A 14047-nucleotide genomic window follows, 5' to 3' on the forward strand; every position below is an offset into this window, starting at 1 on the left:
TTTTACAAAAAGCCGGATATGACGTCATCAAAGACATTTATCGAAAAAATGAAAAAAAAGTCTGGGGATTTCATACCCAGGAACTCTCATGTCAAATTTCATAAAGATCGGTCCAGTAGTTTTCTCTGAATCGCTCTACACACACACACGCACACACACACACACACACACACACACACACACACACACACCACACCCTCGTCTCGATTCCCCCTTCTACGTTAAAACATTTAGTCAAAACTTGACTAAATGTAAAAAGAGACAAAATGTATTGATATCCTATTAGCAATAAAAGTGTAGGCCTAAGAGGTGCATTTCGAAGCGCCATTTTTAGTTCTTCATTTGCACAGACATACAAACACGCACGCGCACACACGCAAATGTTACCTCCTCCCGCCATTTACTTTCTTTTTTGTTTAATCTAGTTTGATTACACGAGGAGGAGAAAGAGGAGGAAGAGGAGGAGGAGGAGGAGGATGGTTAGCACGATGCCAGTGGTCATAATAATCACTGAAATATTTTATATATCTTGAGAAATTAAAGCCCCTTCAATAATTATATCTTATCATTACCCTGAAAATCATCTACAATTTTTACTTCCAAAACAGGCGATCCTGACGACTACGCACAATACCTGACCATAGACTCACAGACAGGGGTGCCGTCTGTCATTAAAGCAGTGGCGGACAGTGACGCTCCATCCTTCTTCGTTATCGTTGAGGTTAGTATTTGGATGGATGGATGGATGGATGGATGGATAAACGTACGGACAGACGGACTGACTCACGGACGGACGGACGGACGGAAGGACCACTGTCTCAAAGACGGACGCACGGACGGACGGACATACGGACTCATAAATGGTTGTTTGAATGGTTTGATAAAAGAATCAACGGATGGATAAATGGATGAAGGGATGGATTTACGGACAGACAGATGGAAGGATGAGTAGATAGGTGAATGTTTTCATTATTCTCCTTTTAGCTTGTCCGTTTCCGCCCTTTCGCCATATTTTCCCCGATTTCTACTGGCCCGATCAGATTCTATTACAGGTGTTTGCCCCTAAAGGCGTAAAAGCAGTCAAGGATAAATGAAGCGATCAATATATCAATAAATCAACTGATCAATTAATCAATCCGCAAAACCTATGGAGCTGTCTGTGCAAGGCCTTCCTTACACGCATTTCCTACTTGTCCTTCCCTCACCATATTCGACATTTCTATTGCCAGCATTGCCTTACCTTCTTAGGTCTCATTTCACCTCTGTTGTCGTCACATCGAGTTGGGAGAAGAATTCCTACCACACAAATATTACTTTCTTTGATGTTTAGCTTCAGTAACGCTATTTTCGTCACATACAAAGCAAAATCCAGCAACTTTAAGAAAGTCCTAGCTCCTATAGGCACGATTGCGTGTGGGATACCTATGTGCGACTTTATTGGCCTAACACACTAATTGTATCGTCCCTAATTTCCCCTCATTTGCACTGTCTGTCATTGACTGATGGTGAAGAAGACACTGATAGAGCCATCTAAACGGTGATAAAGTGAAATTGGCATGAGGAAATTGACGATAGTAACCCACTTGGGGTCTGTGGATGGCTTGCCCGATGACAGTTTGTCAGTTGCACAAGTTGGCTGCTGAAATTAACTGTCACGGGGGCAATGAACTGCTGCTCGGTTCCTTTTTATTTCTTCCATTTTGGGAAACTGTCTGGGATTGAAAGGGATTCACTTTTTCGGTTTCTCTGTGGTTTCAGGTTAATTTTGATTACACAAATTGAAGGCAGCAAAAAGAAACAAAAATATCTATAGGATCGTAGGTGCAATTTTTTGTTGTTGTTCTGACTTCAGAAAAATGCACCAGGAATAAATTAAAGAGAGACAACTCGATAATTATAACGTATCTTGTCACCTTTTACCTCTCCCCTGCCCGCTGTCCTCTTTCCCTTTGCCATGCTTGCGCTCTATGAGTGAATTTGGCCGTCTAATCTATCTGCCTGCGTATCTGATTGCTTCCTTCCCTGTGTGTGTGTGTGTGTGTGTGTGTGTGTGTGTGTGTGTGTGTGTGTGTGTGTGTGTGTGTGTGTGTGTGTGTGTGTGTGTGTGTGCGTGGGTGCGTGCGTGCGTGTGGGTGTGGGTGAGTGTGTGTGTGTGTGTGTGTGTGCGCTCATGTGCACGCGCTCGCGTATGTATTTGAGTCTCTGTTTGTTTTATCAAATCATATTTTAATAAAAATCAAAAGCCCGAAAGGTTTTTGCACGCAGCAACCCAGTCAAGAAAACATCTTAAGCTGAAACTCGCAATCAACTATGCAACTTTCAAAGGCTGCATTTTGAGACGAGATTACCATGTTGAGCGCTCAGGCTTAATGCACTTCAATTTGAACTTCCCCTGGCTTTTTACTCTCTTTAGAGAAGAAACATCCAGTTACCCTACTTCTCTCTCTCTCTCTCTCTCTCTCTCTCTCTCTCTCTCTCTCTCTCTCTCTCTCTCTCTCTCTCTCTCTCTCTCTCTCTCTCTCTCTCTCTTATTTTTTTGTTCTCTCTGAGATCTTCAAGATTTCAGAAAGCATGCAGAATCAAGAAAGGGGCTAAGAGTAGAGGTGCTCCAAAAAACAAAAACCTGAGGGTTAGAAGTAAACAAGTCGCGTAAGGCCAGTAGTTTAGTCTGAATCGCTCTACACACACACACACACACACGCACAGACACACACACACACACATACACCACGACCCTCGTCTCGATTCCCCCTCTATGTTAAAACATTTAGTCAAGTTTTGACTAAATGTAACAAGTCGCGTAAGGCGAAAATACAACATTTAGTCAAGCTGTCGAACTCACAGAATGAAACTGAACACAATGCAATTTTTCAGCAAGACCGTCTACTCGTAGCATCGTCAGTCCACCGCTCATGGGCAAAGGCAGTGAAATTGACAAGAAGAGCGGGGTAGTAGTTGCGCTGAGAAGGATAGCACGCTTTGCTGTACCTCTCTTCGTTTTAACTTTCTGAGCGTGTTTTTAATCCAAACATATCATATCTATATGTTTTTGGAATCAGGAACCGACAAGGAATAAGATGAAAGTGTTTTTAAATTGATTTCGAAAATTTAATTTTGATAATAATTTTTATATTTTTAATTTTCAGAGCTTGTTTTTAATCCAAATATAACATATTTATATGTTTTTGGAATCAGAAAATGATAAAAAATAAGATGAACGTAAATAAATTTGGATCGATTTATAAAAACTTTTTGTTTTTACAATTTTCAGATTTTTTATGACCAAAGTCATTAATATTAATTTTTAAGCCACCAAGCTGAAATGCAATACCGAAGTCCGGCCTTCGTCGAAGATTGCTTGGCCAAAATTTCAATCAATTTGATTGAAAAATGAGGGTGTGACAGTGCCGCCTCAACTTTTACAAAAAACCGGATATGACGTCATAAAACACATTTATCGAAAATATGAAAAAAACGTCTGAGGGTATCATACCCAGGAACTCTCATGTAAAATTTCATAAAGATCGGTCCAGTAGTTTACTCTGAATCGCACTACACACACACACACACACACACACACACACACACACACACACACACACACACACACACACCACGACCCTCGTCTTGATTCCCCCTCTATGTTAAAACATTTAGTCAAAACTTGACTAAATATAAAAACGACAAATCAGCCATGGAAAAAATGTAATATCATTGAAGATGCCCCTGTAGAACTAAATAGCTGGTTGTGAATGGAGCCTGTCATTGTCGGACACAGATTTTTTTTTTTTTATATTTGAAGTGTTACGATTAGTAGACGGAAAACATTAGGTGCTGTTGCTTTGATGTTGTTGTTCTTGTTGCTTTTATTTCTCTCGATCTTTGAAGGAGTGGTTTCAAAGAATCTTTATTTTTATTTTTAGATGCAGCAATAACTACTGTTTGTCACTTAAAATGCAACTTTTGTTTGACTGTTAGTCTTCAAAATAATTGCGTATACAATTATTGCTGAAAAAATGCGGCAAAATTAGGGCATCTGCTAAATTGAGTTGTTTTCAAGTGATTGAAACAAGGGGAAAAATCTTCTTGTGCAATAACCGCAGGTAGGATTAACAGCTGTTCTTTTCAGCCAGAAATCCTGCAATACCACGGTAGGATATCCTTCAGAGCGAACACTGTTGCTTTCAGATTTAGGACAGGGTAAAATAATATCAATATAGAATACAAGGGGCTATCCAGAAACATTTGAATAACTATTGATGAACTAAAATGAACGTAAGCAGAAATTCGAAACCGATAGATTAGAAAGAGAATGTCTCCTTTCGCCTCTACAAATCTTGAGGTCGAACAACGTCTACTCAAATAAGCTTCTTTTTTTCACATAATAGTTTGTTTATCTGTTTACTGCAAAGACCATTTAGTCGACGTTCTTATTAATGATTTTCTTTTTGTACAAAATGGAACGTTCCATGAACTAGCTTGTGTTAAAAGAAGCAAAGAACAATTAGTGAGCAGGGCCCCGCATACACACAGACAAACAAAATTGGAACTTTCAGTGACATTTGTGACCCTCCACCACGAAATGAGTCGCATGTCACCTCGCGCGGTTCTGCGCTAGGCGTAATATAAGTCCGGGGAGTGTCTGGTAACAGTGTGAGGGTCACCTTAGTCACAGGCTTATAACTCAAACAGTTTTCGCTCTTTTCTAAAACGGTTTTCACCACTGGACAGAGCATAAAAAACTCTTTAGGAAAATGTACAAATATGAAAATCGTGCAAAGGTGACATACGACTCATTCCGTGGTGGAGGGTCACATTTATAGTGAAAGATCTCTCATTTCTACATGAGTCTTTCATCTTTCGATAGGGGGGCGTTCATTCGTTCGTAACGAGATCAAGATTCCTCTCTCATCACTGGCGTCACGTAGATAGATGTGGAGCAACACAAGAAGGCGTTGTCAAAGAGTTCAGATCATTAGCTCCTTTCATTACATCTGGAGATATAAGTTTAAGCGAAAGCAAATGCGCATAAAATTCAATCGAAAATTTGAGCAGTGGTTTCTAATAATTGACATCACGATCACCAGTAATTTTATAGAATGGGTCAGAGAATTGGAGGGAAAGTCGTATAGGGCAGTTCTGGTAATACAAGAAGGTATCTATTGCAGTCCCTTGTTCAGCGATAATTTACACGACCTCGCGGCATATGCTGACGATTTTGTTTGCTTGCAATGTTAAAGTTAAATTGCAAACAGCGATTAACTGTTTTTAACTCCAAGTAAAAGTCTGAAAAATTTCGATTTCCCCGCTAACTCACTCACTCTCTCTCTCTCTCTCTCTCTCTCTCTCTCTCTCTCTCTCTCTCTCTCTCTCTCTCTCTCTCTCTCTCTCTCTCTCTCTCTCTCTCTCTCTCTCTCTCTCTCTCTCTCTCTCTCTCTCTCTCTCTCTCTCTCTCTCTCTCTCTCTCTCTCTCTCTCTCTCTTTCTAAACTACCAGTATGGACAGAATGCTGCTAGACTCTTGATGTTTGGTTTGCGCCGAAGTGGAAGGCTGCTTTAGCCTGCGTTCATTCACACAGGAAGGACGGAATATCTTTTAGGAGACGGAGCACTATCATTTTGCTGGTTTTGCCTCCTAGCAATGTAGGGATTTCAATTTCTCAGATATGTTGAAATAATTCTTGGCTCAGATAGACAACCTGAACTCTCCTTCCTTGCTTCCTTGTTTGACTCCTTTTTTTGCCTCCTTCCGTCCTTCCTTCCTTCCTTCCTTCATTACTTCCTTATTGCCTGCGGATCCTGTCCACATGTCAGAAAAGACTAATTCAGCTGAAAGATTTTTGGCGTCATAGGTTGAGTGTTAAACGCGGAAATTCCAGACTGTGACGATTTTCGATTTAAGTAGACACCCTTCTATCTATGTGTATATATGGAAATAAAGGGGGAACCTCCAACTAGAAAACGCCTTCGCAGAAATTTTCAGAAAAGGAGAAGGGGGGAAGACTAATTAATTTTGGCGGAAAGACATCTCATCTGTCAGGGGCGTGTAATTGCACGTCGATTGCCTGCCCCTGGACTCAGCAGTTGCGTGCCCCTGATTTCTGCCGAGACATTGATTTCATTGCGAGGGCTGTCGGCAGCTTTTCCTTCCATTTGGATAGGTTCAATTTTCCCCCCGCTGTTTTTTGTCATATCGAATATACCTATCACTCCCCTATCCCCTACACCCATCCCGCCCCCCTTGAAGTCTGATTTTCTTATTTCTGATTCCAGCCTCGAATTTATTCCAAGCGTGATTTTGGCCATTCTGGAATAACTCTGGAGATTTGGGGTTTGGAAAATACTTATTATTGCTGAAACGGGGACACAAAGGTGCGCTCCGGACTGGTCGACTAACCTGTTATTGCATAGGGGGTAGCGGGGGAATCGGATCGAAGTGGGGGTGGGGGATGGGGGTTATGGGTATTGGCACTTTCAAGAGAAAAAAGGGATTGGTTGGTTTGTTAAAACGGTACTTTGAGTCTCAGTGAACTCAAACATAAGGAGTGTACGTGTTTGTCTCCCTTGTATGGTTGTTGTTGCTTTCTTCCTTCTTCGTTGTTTTTATTTTAGTATTCATGTCTGTTTTTACATTTAGTTAAGTTTTGACTAAATGTTTTAACATAGACGGGGAATCGCGATGAGGGTCGTGGTGTGTGTGTGTGTGTGTGTGTGTGTGTGTGTATGTGTGTGTGTGTTGTGTGTGTGTGTGTGTGTGTGTGTGTGTGTGTGTGTGTGTGTGTGTGTGTGTGTGTGTGTGTAGAGCGATTAAGAGAAAACTACTCGACCAATCTTCATGAAACTTGACATGGGAGATCCTGAGTATGGCATCCCCAGAATTTTTTTTCATTTTGTTGATAAATGTCTTTGATGACGTTATATCCGGCTTTTCGTGAAAGTTGAGGCGGCACTGTCACGCTCTCATTGTAAAACCAAATTGGTTGAAATTTTGGTCAAGTAATTTTCGACGAAGCCCGGACTTTCGTATTGCATTTCAGCTTGGAGACTTACAAATTAATTAATGAGTTTGGTCATTAAAAATCTGAAAATTGTAATTAAAATGATTTTTTTATGAAACGATCCAAAAACAATTTTATCTTATTTTTCATCATCGTCTGATTCCAAAAACATATAAATATGTTATATTTGGATAAAAACAAGCTCAAAAAAACAAAATATGAAAATTATGATTAAAATTAAATTTCCGAAATCGATTTAAAAAAAATTCCTTTTATTCCTTGTCGGTTCCTGATTCCAAAAACATATAGATATGTTATGTTTGGATTAAAAACAAGCTCAGAAAGTTAAAAAGAATAGAGACACAGAAAAGCTTGCTATCCTGCTGAGCGCAACCATACTACTGCTCTGTACTGGCTTGTCTATTTCACTGCTTTTACACGAGCGGGGGACTGACGGCGGTCTTGGTGAAAAAATGCAGAGCGTTCTGTTTCATGCTGTAAGTTCGACAGTTTGACTAAATGTAGAAATTTCGCCTTACGCGACTTGTTCTTTCTCTTCTTTTTCTACGTATTTTAGTGGGGTTTTTCAAATTTGTTGGTTGGTTGTTAGTTTGCTCGTTTTCTTTTTGTTCCGTTCTTTCGGGTTTTTTCTTTTTTCCTTGTTTGTGTCTTTCCTTTCCTTTTGTTCTTGTTCTTGTTTATTTCCTTCTATCTTTCTCCTTCTCTTACTTTGTTTTTTGTTTCTTTCTTTCTTTTCTTGTTTGATTTTATTTGTTTGTGTGAGGGATAGGGTGTTGGTGCTGTCTGGTGGACTATGAGCATTGTGAACGTGAAAATGAGTCATTTCACTGGGCTTTGCCGCAAGGGAACAGTGAATCACATTGTATTTTGAAATAGATACATGATATTCAGAGGCAGTTTCTCAACCAGATCGACTTTTTTCGTCGACCAGGAGATGGCCAAGTAGTGAAGTACTAGCATACATTCTTGCAACACTTAAGTTTGTTGGGGGGGGGGGGGGGGGGCGGAGAGAGAGAGAGAAAGAGAGAGTTAATAAGACCTTCGCCTAATGATATTCGTGAAAGCCAAATAAGAAGGCAATCAGTCATATGCCTTGCAGCCAATTTTCGTAAAGCTGTTTATTTGCTCTCGCAATATCTGCAGGGCAAAAAAGAAGCATGAACACTTGTAATGACTAACTATTATACAGAAATTTGGTCCTTTCTTTTTAACGGAAATAAGCACTTTTCTTTAAAAGCCGGAAGTGCTCTAATACATTTTAAAAGAAGCTTGCTGTAAGCTATCCGGTTGGGATGACTAGACGTAAAAATCAAACAAATGTCAAAATCAATTGTCCTTTGGTCATTTTTTTTCTGTACATAATTATTTGTTGTGTAACTTGATTTGCCCCCCCCCCCCCCCCCCCCCCCCAACGCACAAGAAGAATCACATACTGGATTGGGTAAAGCGCATAGTGCTTTTAGTTATGCGCTATAGAAATCTCCTTAATAAATAGTAAATAAATAAATAGGCCTGATGATCATATTGTTCAATCTGTGTCTGTTACACATGTCTTAGCCTCAGATCATTTTTACATTTAGTCAAAACTTGACTAAATGTTTTAACATAGAGGAGGGAATCGAGACGAGGGTCGTGGTGTATGTGTGAGTGTGTGTGTGTGTGTGTGTGTGTGTGTGTCTGTGTGTCTGTCTGTCTGTCTGTGTGTGTGTGTAGAGCGATTCAGACTAAACTACTGGGCCGATCTTTATGAAATTTGACATGAGAGTTTCTGGGTATGATATCCCCGGACGTTTTTTTTTTCATTTTTTCGATAAATACCTTTGATGACGTCAGATCCGGTTTTTTGTAAAAGTTGAAGCGGCACTGTCACACCCTCATTTTTCCATTAAATTGATTGAAATTTTGGCAAAGCAATCTTCGACAAAGGCCGGGGTTTGGTATTGCATTTCAGCTTGGTGGCTTAAAAACTAATGAGTGAGTTTGGTCATTAAAAATCGGAAACTTGTAATTAAAATTATTTTTTTATTAAACGATCCAAAATCAATTTCATCTTATTTGTCGTCATTTTCTGATTCCAAAAAATATATACATATGTTATATTTGGATTAAAAACAAGCTCTGAAAATTAAAAATATAAAACTTATGATCAAAATTAAATTTCCGAAATCGTTTTAAAAACTATTTCATCTTATTCCTTGTCGGTTCCTGATTCCAAAAACATATAGATATGATATCTTTGGATTAAAAACACGCTCATAAAGTTAAAACGAAGAGAGGTACAGTAAAGCGTGCTATGAAGCACAGCGCAATCGCTACCGCGCCAAACAGGCTCGTCACTTTCACTGCCTTTTGCACTAGCGGCGGACTACATTCAGTTTCATTCTGTGAGTTCCACAGCTTGACAAAATGTAGTAATTTCGCCTTACGCGACTTGTTGTGTTTTGTTTGATCTGATGACGCAGTGTCCTCCTCCTCCACCCATGTTTAAGTCTGTCCGCTGTCTCCGTACGAAGGTTAAAGACGCTTTTAGGGATGAGCTGCAGAACGCGCTGCCCCCCTCCCCTTCCGCTGACCAACTTGATGCCACACTTCGTGCTGCTCTTGACGTTCATGCCCCCGTTTCACGTCGCCGTGTCCGTCCGTCCAAGTCCGCACCGTGGTACTCCGATATCTGTGTCGCCAACTGCGTGATGCCAAATGTGACCGTAGGCGTGCTGAGCGCAGGTATCTTAAAACTGGTCTTACTGTCCATAAACAAATATTTCAAGGAGCAAAGGACATTGTAACTAAGTTTGTACACGTAGCAAAGACAACCTTCCTCCAAACCCAGATTATTGCTTGCGATTCAAGCAAAAAACTGTTCGATATTTGCAGCCGGTTGACCGGCCGCAGTAAGGTATCCCCACTTCCCACTGTTTTCCCCGCTAGTCAGCTGCCAGATGTATTCAGTGATTATTTTATCAAGAAGGTTTCTGATATTCGTTCTGAACTTGATCAGATGAGTGCACATTCTGCTTCCTCCAGTCATGTTGATGTTCCCACTGATTGTTCTTTTCCATCATTTCAGCCAATCAGTGAAAAAGACCTTAGATCCATTATTCTGAAGTCCAAACCAACAACTTGTCCACTTGATGCCATACCCACACCACTGCTTTTTGAGAATCTTGATGTGTTGTTGCCAACTCTTACTCAAATTGTCAATGATAGCCTGTTATCTGGTGTTTTTCCATCATTGTTCAAAACTGCACTTGTCAAACCACTTCTCAAAAAACCTAGTCTTGATGTCAATATTTTGAAGAATTATCGTCCTGTATCTAATTTATCATTCTTGTCCAAAGTTTTTGAAAAGGTAGTTTTGAAGCAGCTGTTGTCATATTTGAACACCCATGATTTGATCTCGCACTCTCAGTCCGCTTATCGCCCTTCTCACTGTCCTGAAACAGCCCTACTTAAAGTAATCAGTGACATTCTGTCTGCTCTGGATGGTGGTGATGTGTCAGTGGTCACCCTACTTGACCTTTCTGCAGCGTTCGACACGATTGACCATGTCACGCTTCTCTATAGACTTCAGACTCTGTACGGCATCCCCGGTCCACCGCTAGCATGGCTTGAGTCCTATCTCATTGGCAGGGCTCAGGCTGTGCTTGTCGATGGCCAGATGTCTGCTCCAGCCCCACTTTCTCAAGGTTCAGTACTCGGTCCCATCCTTTTCATCATGTACACTAAGCCCCTCTCCACACTGATTCAAAACCATTCTGTTTTAAATCAGTCTTTTGCAGATGACACCCAGCTGTATAAACCCAGTCCACCTGCAGAGACACATTCCGCCATCCAGACCATTCAGACATGCATCACTGATGTTAAATCTTGGATGGTCGATAACAAACTTAAGCTGAATGATGATAAGACTGAAGTCTTACTGTGCAAAAAGAAGAACACTACATTTCCCTCTCCCCAACCTGTTTCTGTTCAAATAGGCAACACCGACATTCTTTTCTCACCATCAGCTAGAAACCTTGGATTCACCCTTTCATCTGACATGACCCTTAACAAACATATATCTTTAGTCTGTAGAGCAGCTTATTTTGAGCTTCGTAAGATCAGCTGCACCATTCGCCACACACTCTCCTCTCAAACAACTAACACTCTTGTCTGTGCCTTTGTTCTTTCTAAACTTGACTACTGCAACTCTCTTCTCTCTGGCTGTCCTCTGTACCTCCTGCATAAACTACAAAAAGTCCAAAACTCGGCAGCACGCCTCATTCTCAAAGAACGAAAACGAGATCACGCTACACCACTTCTTCACACACTGCACTGGTTACCTATTCAAGCCCGCATTGACTACAAACTGTCCACCCTCTACTTTAACTTCTTTTCTGGCTCGTCTCCTGCTTACTTCTCTGAACTCCTCACCGTCTATTCTCCAGCAAGACAACTCCGTGCCTCTTCTGACTGTCGCATCCTTACCATTCCACACACCAAAACCAAAACATACGGACAACGCACTTTTACTTTCTGCGCACCCACACAATGGAATTCTCTCCCCTTTCACATCCGCCACTCTCAGTCACCCCAAGCATTCAAACGAGCACTTAAAACGCACCTCTTCAAGAAATACAACCCCTGATTTTGTTTTCTCAGTCCATCAGTAGGCTACATGTAGTGTATTTGTTGTGTTAGTGATAATGTATGTAAACATCTAGGACTGTTTTCAGTATTGTTGATGACATGTTCTGTTTGATTAAGGGTATTCAGCTGGTAGTTTCTTGTTTTTCACTACCTATTCTATTCATGTTTTTATTACTTAGTGGAAGAATCTTTTGTAATGTATGTTTGATGGTGTATGCTTTTAATTAAGCGTTGTTGACTATGAATGTAGATGTAAATGCTTGTATAACTGTGTTTTAATTTTAAATGTGCCAAGCGCAAAGAGCATAATTGTAAAGTTATGATGTTGCGCTATATAAATGCTCATTTATTTTTATTATTATTATTATTATCATTAGGGCACTTTAGCTCGTATTACTTCCGCAATAGTTTTAAGATTATCTCGCTTTTTCTGCTCCAAAAGTGACTTTCAATCTCAAAACTGCTACGTAAAACCTCTTCCGGGATGTACCTCCGGACAAGATTTTTAACTTTTTGGAAAATATTCAGATTTTTGAAACAATCTTTTTAAGTACCGAACGTGAAAGATTTAATTTTAGAGAACCCTATACCTTTTCGTGCAATACTCCTTAAATGTAAATATAGTTTTTCAAGAGTTGACCGAGAAAACAACAGAGAATGAGATCGATGCTGAATCAGAATCGTCTCCCCTGGGTTCTCTAGACAAAAAACAACAACAACCAACCACCCAACGCACCAACAACTTAACCCGTCGCACTTCCTCTTCTGTCTGGGCCCTTGTTTCTCTCAGGCAAGTAGTTTTCTAGTCAAGTAGGCCATGGCGTCTGTGAAACACATTTGTGTTGGACTTCGCAACAAGTAAATACAATTGGTTGACATTAAAAAAAAAGTCGTCAGAGCTTAACCATCGGGATTGTAAGATGTGCATCAAACACTTATTTTCGCAGGCGAGCACCTTCGAAGAGATGCTCGTTCTCTGTCCTACAAAATCATCGCCTCCCTCACAGTGGGTATCCCCCTAAGAAACGCTCTTACCCAGCTTTACTCGCCAAAAGCTATCCATCTCGCCGCTAAGAAACGGGGGTCTGATCTATCCCCTTCTTTTGCAACTCCACTCCCCAGAGTCTTCCTATGACCCCCACTCTCCCCGGGTCATGTATTCCTGACCTAATTTTCCGCGGCTATGATCGGCTTATTTTTTTGCTTTTCGCTTGATGGAATAGGACGGTCTCAACTGTCAAAAGTTCAAACTAATCAACTGCAAAAATCAATTACCGGCGAATGTTTCCGTTACAACCCCCAGCATCGGAGATGATCGCACACAAAAGATGTGGATTTTTCAGCGAGGAGGCGGAGTAGGTAAGCGGGGCAAGCTTGCGAGAAAAAAAAGGAATAAGGGCGCAGAGGGGCTTAACAATATGCCTTCTGTTTTGATTTCGCCCGACGCCCGCTAGAACACCATCATCACCACCACGACCAACCCCCCCCCCCCCCCACCACCAACACCACCAACACCTCCCACACCCCCTTCTCGATTTTAAAGGGGCGGGGAAAGGTGGCCTAGGGGTGGAGGATGTGCCAATAAAGCAAAATAGATACATTATTTTTTTAAACGATCTTCATCACGGTGTGTCAACTGATTCCGTTCGTACGCCGGATGTTTCCGTTCGTACGCCGGATGTTTCCGTTCATACATCCTTATTTTCGGCACTTGGTCGAGGAAACACTTCGCGGTAAGTCGTGTGGGCAGCGCACTTTCTTGATATTGCAAGAATTAAGTAGCTAATTGATTGGGCTATGTGTACAATAAGTACCAAGGTGCTAGATGACACACGTGGGAGAATTGCCTGATTTTTCAACATGTTCCTGTTTTTCTCGCTCTGTAATCAAAACTGACCCCTGATTTGCCTATGAGCACCAAAACCATTGCCTACTACAACAATTCGCTTCAACAGAAGTTTATAGAAAACAATTGCTTTTGTACAATCACTTGATTTTTGAAACACACATAACTTGTAGTGTAGTGGGGGCCTGCTTCACCCTGATCTAACGAATGTGTACGAACGGAAACGCTTTTCGTACGAACGGAAACAGGTACTTTTGTACGAACGGAATCATGGCGTACGAACGGAATCTGCATGTTTTGAAAAAACAAGTGATTGTACAAAAGCCATGGGTTTCTATAAACTGCTGTTCAAGCGAAATGTCGTAACTGGCTATTGTTTTGGTGCTCATGTGCAAATCAGGGATCAGTTTTGATAACAGAGCGAGAAAAAACAAGAACATGTTGAAAAATCAGGCAATTTTCCCACGTTTGGCACTCGTGTTTTACCATGAGGTTTACTAGCACCTTGGTACTTATTGTACACATAGCCCAACCAATTAGCTACCTAATTCTTG

At 41.0% G+C, this 14047-nt stretch overlaps 1 protein-coding gene across 2 annotated transcripts in view; it reads left to right on the forward strand.

The window, feature by feature from the left end:
• LOC138958618 (protocadherin-11 X-linked-like) overlaps positions 1-14047 on the forward strand; it is a 100309-nt gene that overhangs the window by 39992 nt on the left and 46270 nt on the right. For both annotated transcript variants that reach the window (XR_011453453.1, XM_070329827.1), the window contains exon 10: positions 609-721. Coding sequence is in view for 1 of the 2 variants with exons in the window: in XM_070329827.1 (XP_070185928.1) it covers positions 609-721 (113 nt within the window). In the remaining variant the exon portion in view is untranslated. The remainder of the gene's footprint in view (positions 1-608; positions 722-14047) is intronic.

This window comes from Littorina saxatilis, linkage group LG2 (assembly GCF_037325665.1).
Source record: "Littorina saxatilis isolate snail1 linkage group LG2, US_GU_Lsax_2.0, whole genome shotgun sequence".
In the NCBI taxonomy this organism is placed as follows: domain Eukaryota; kingdom Metazoa; phylum Mollusca; class Gastropoda; order Littorinimorpha; family Littorinidae; genus Littorina; species Littorina saxatilis.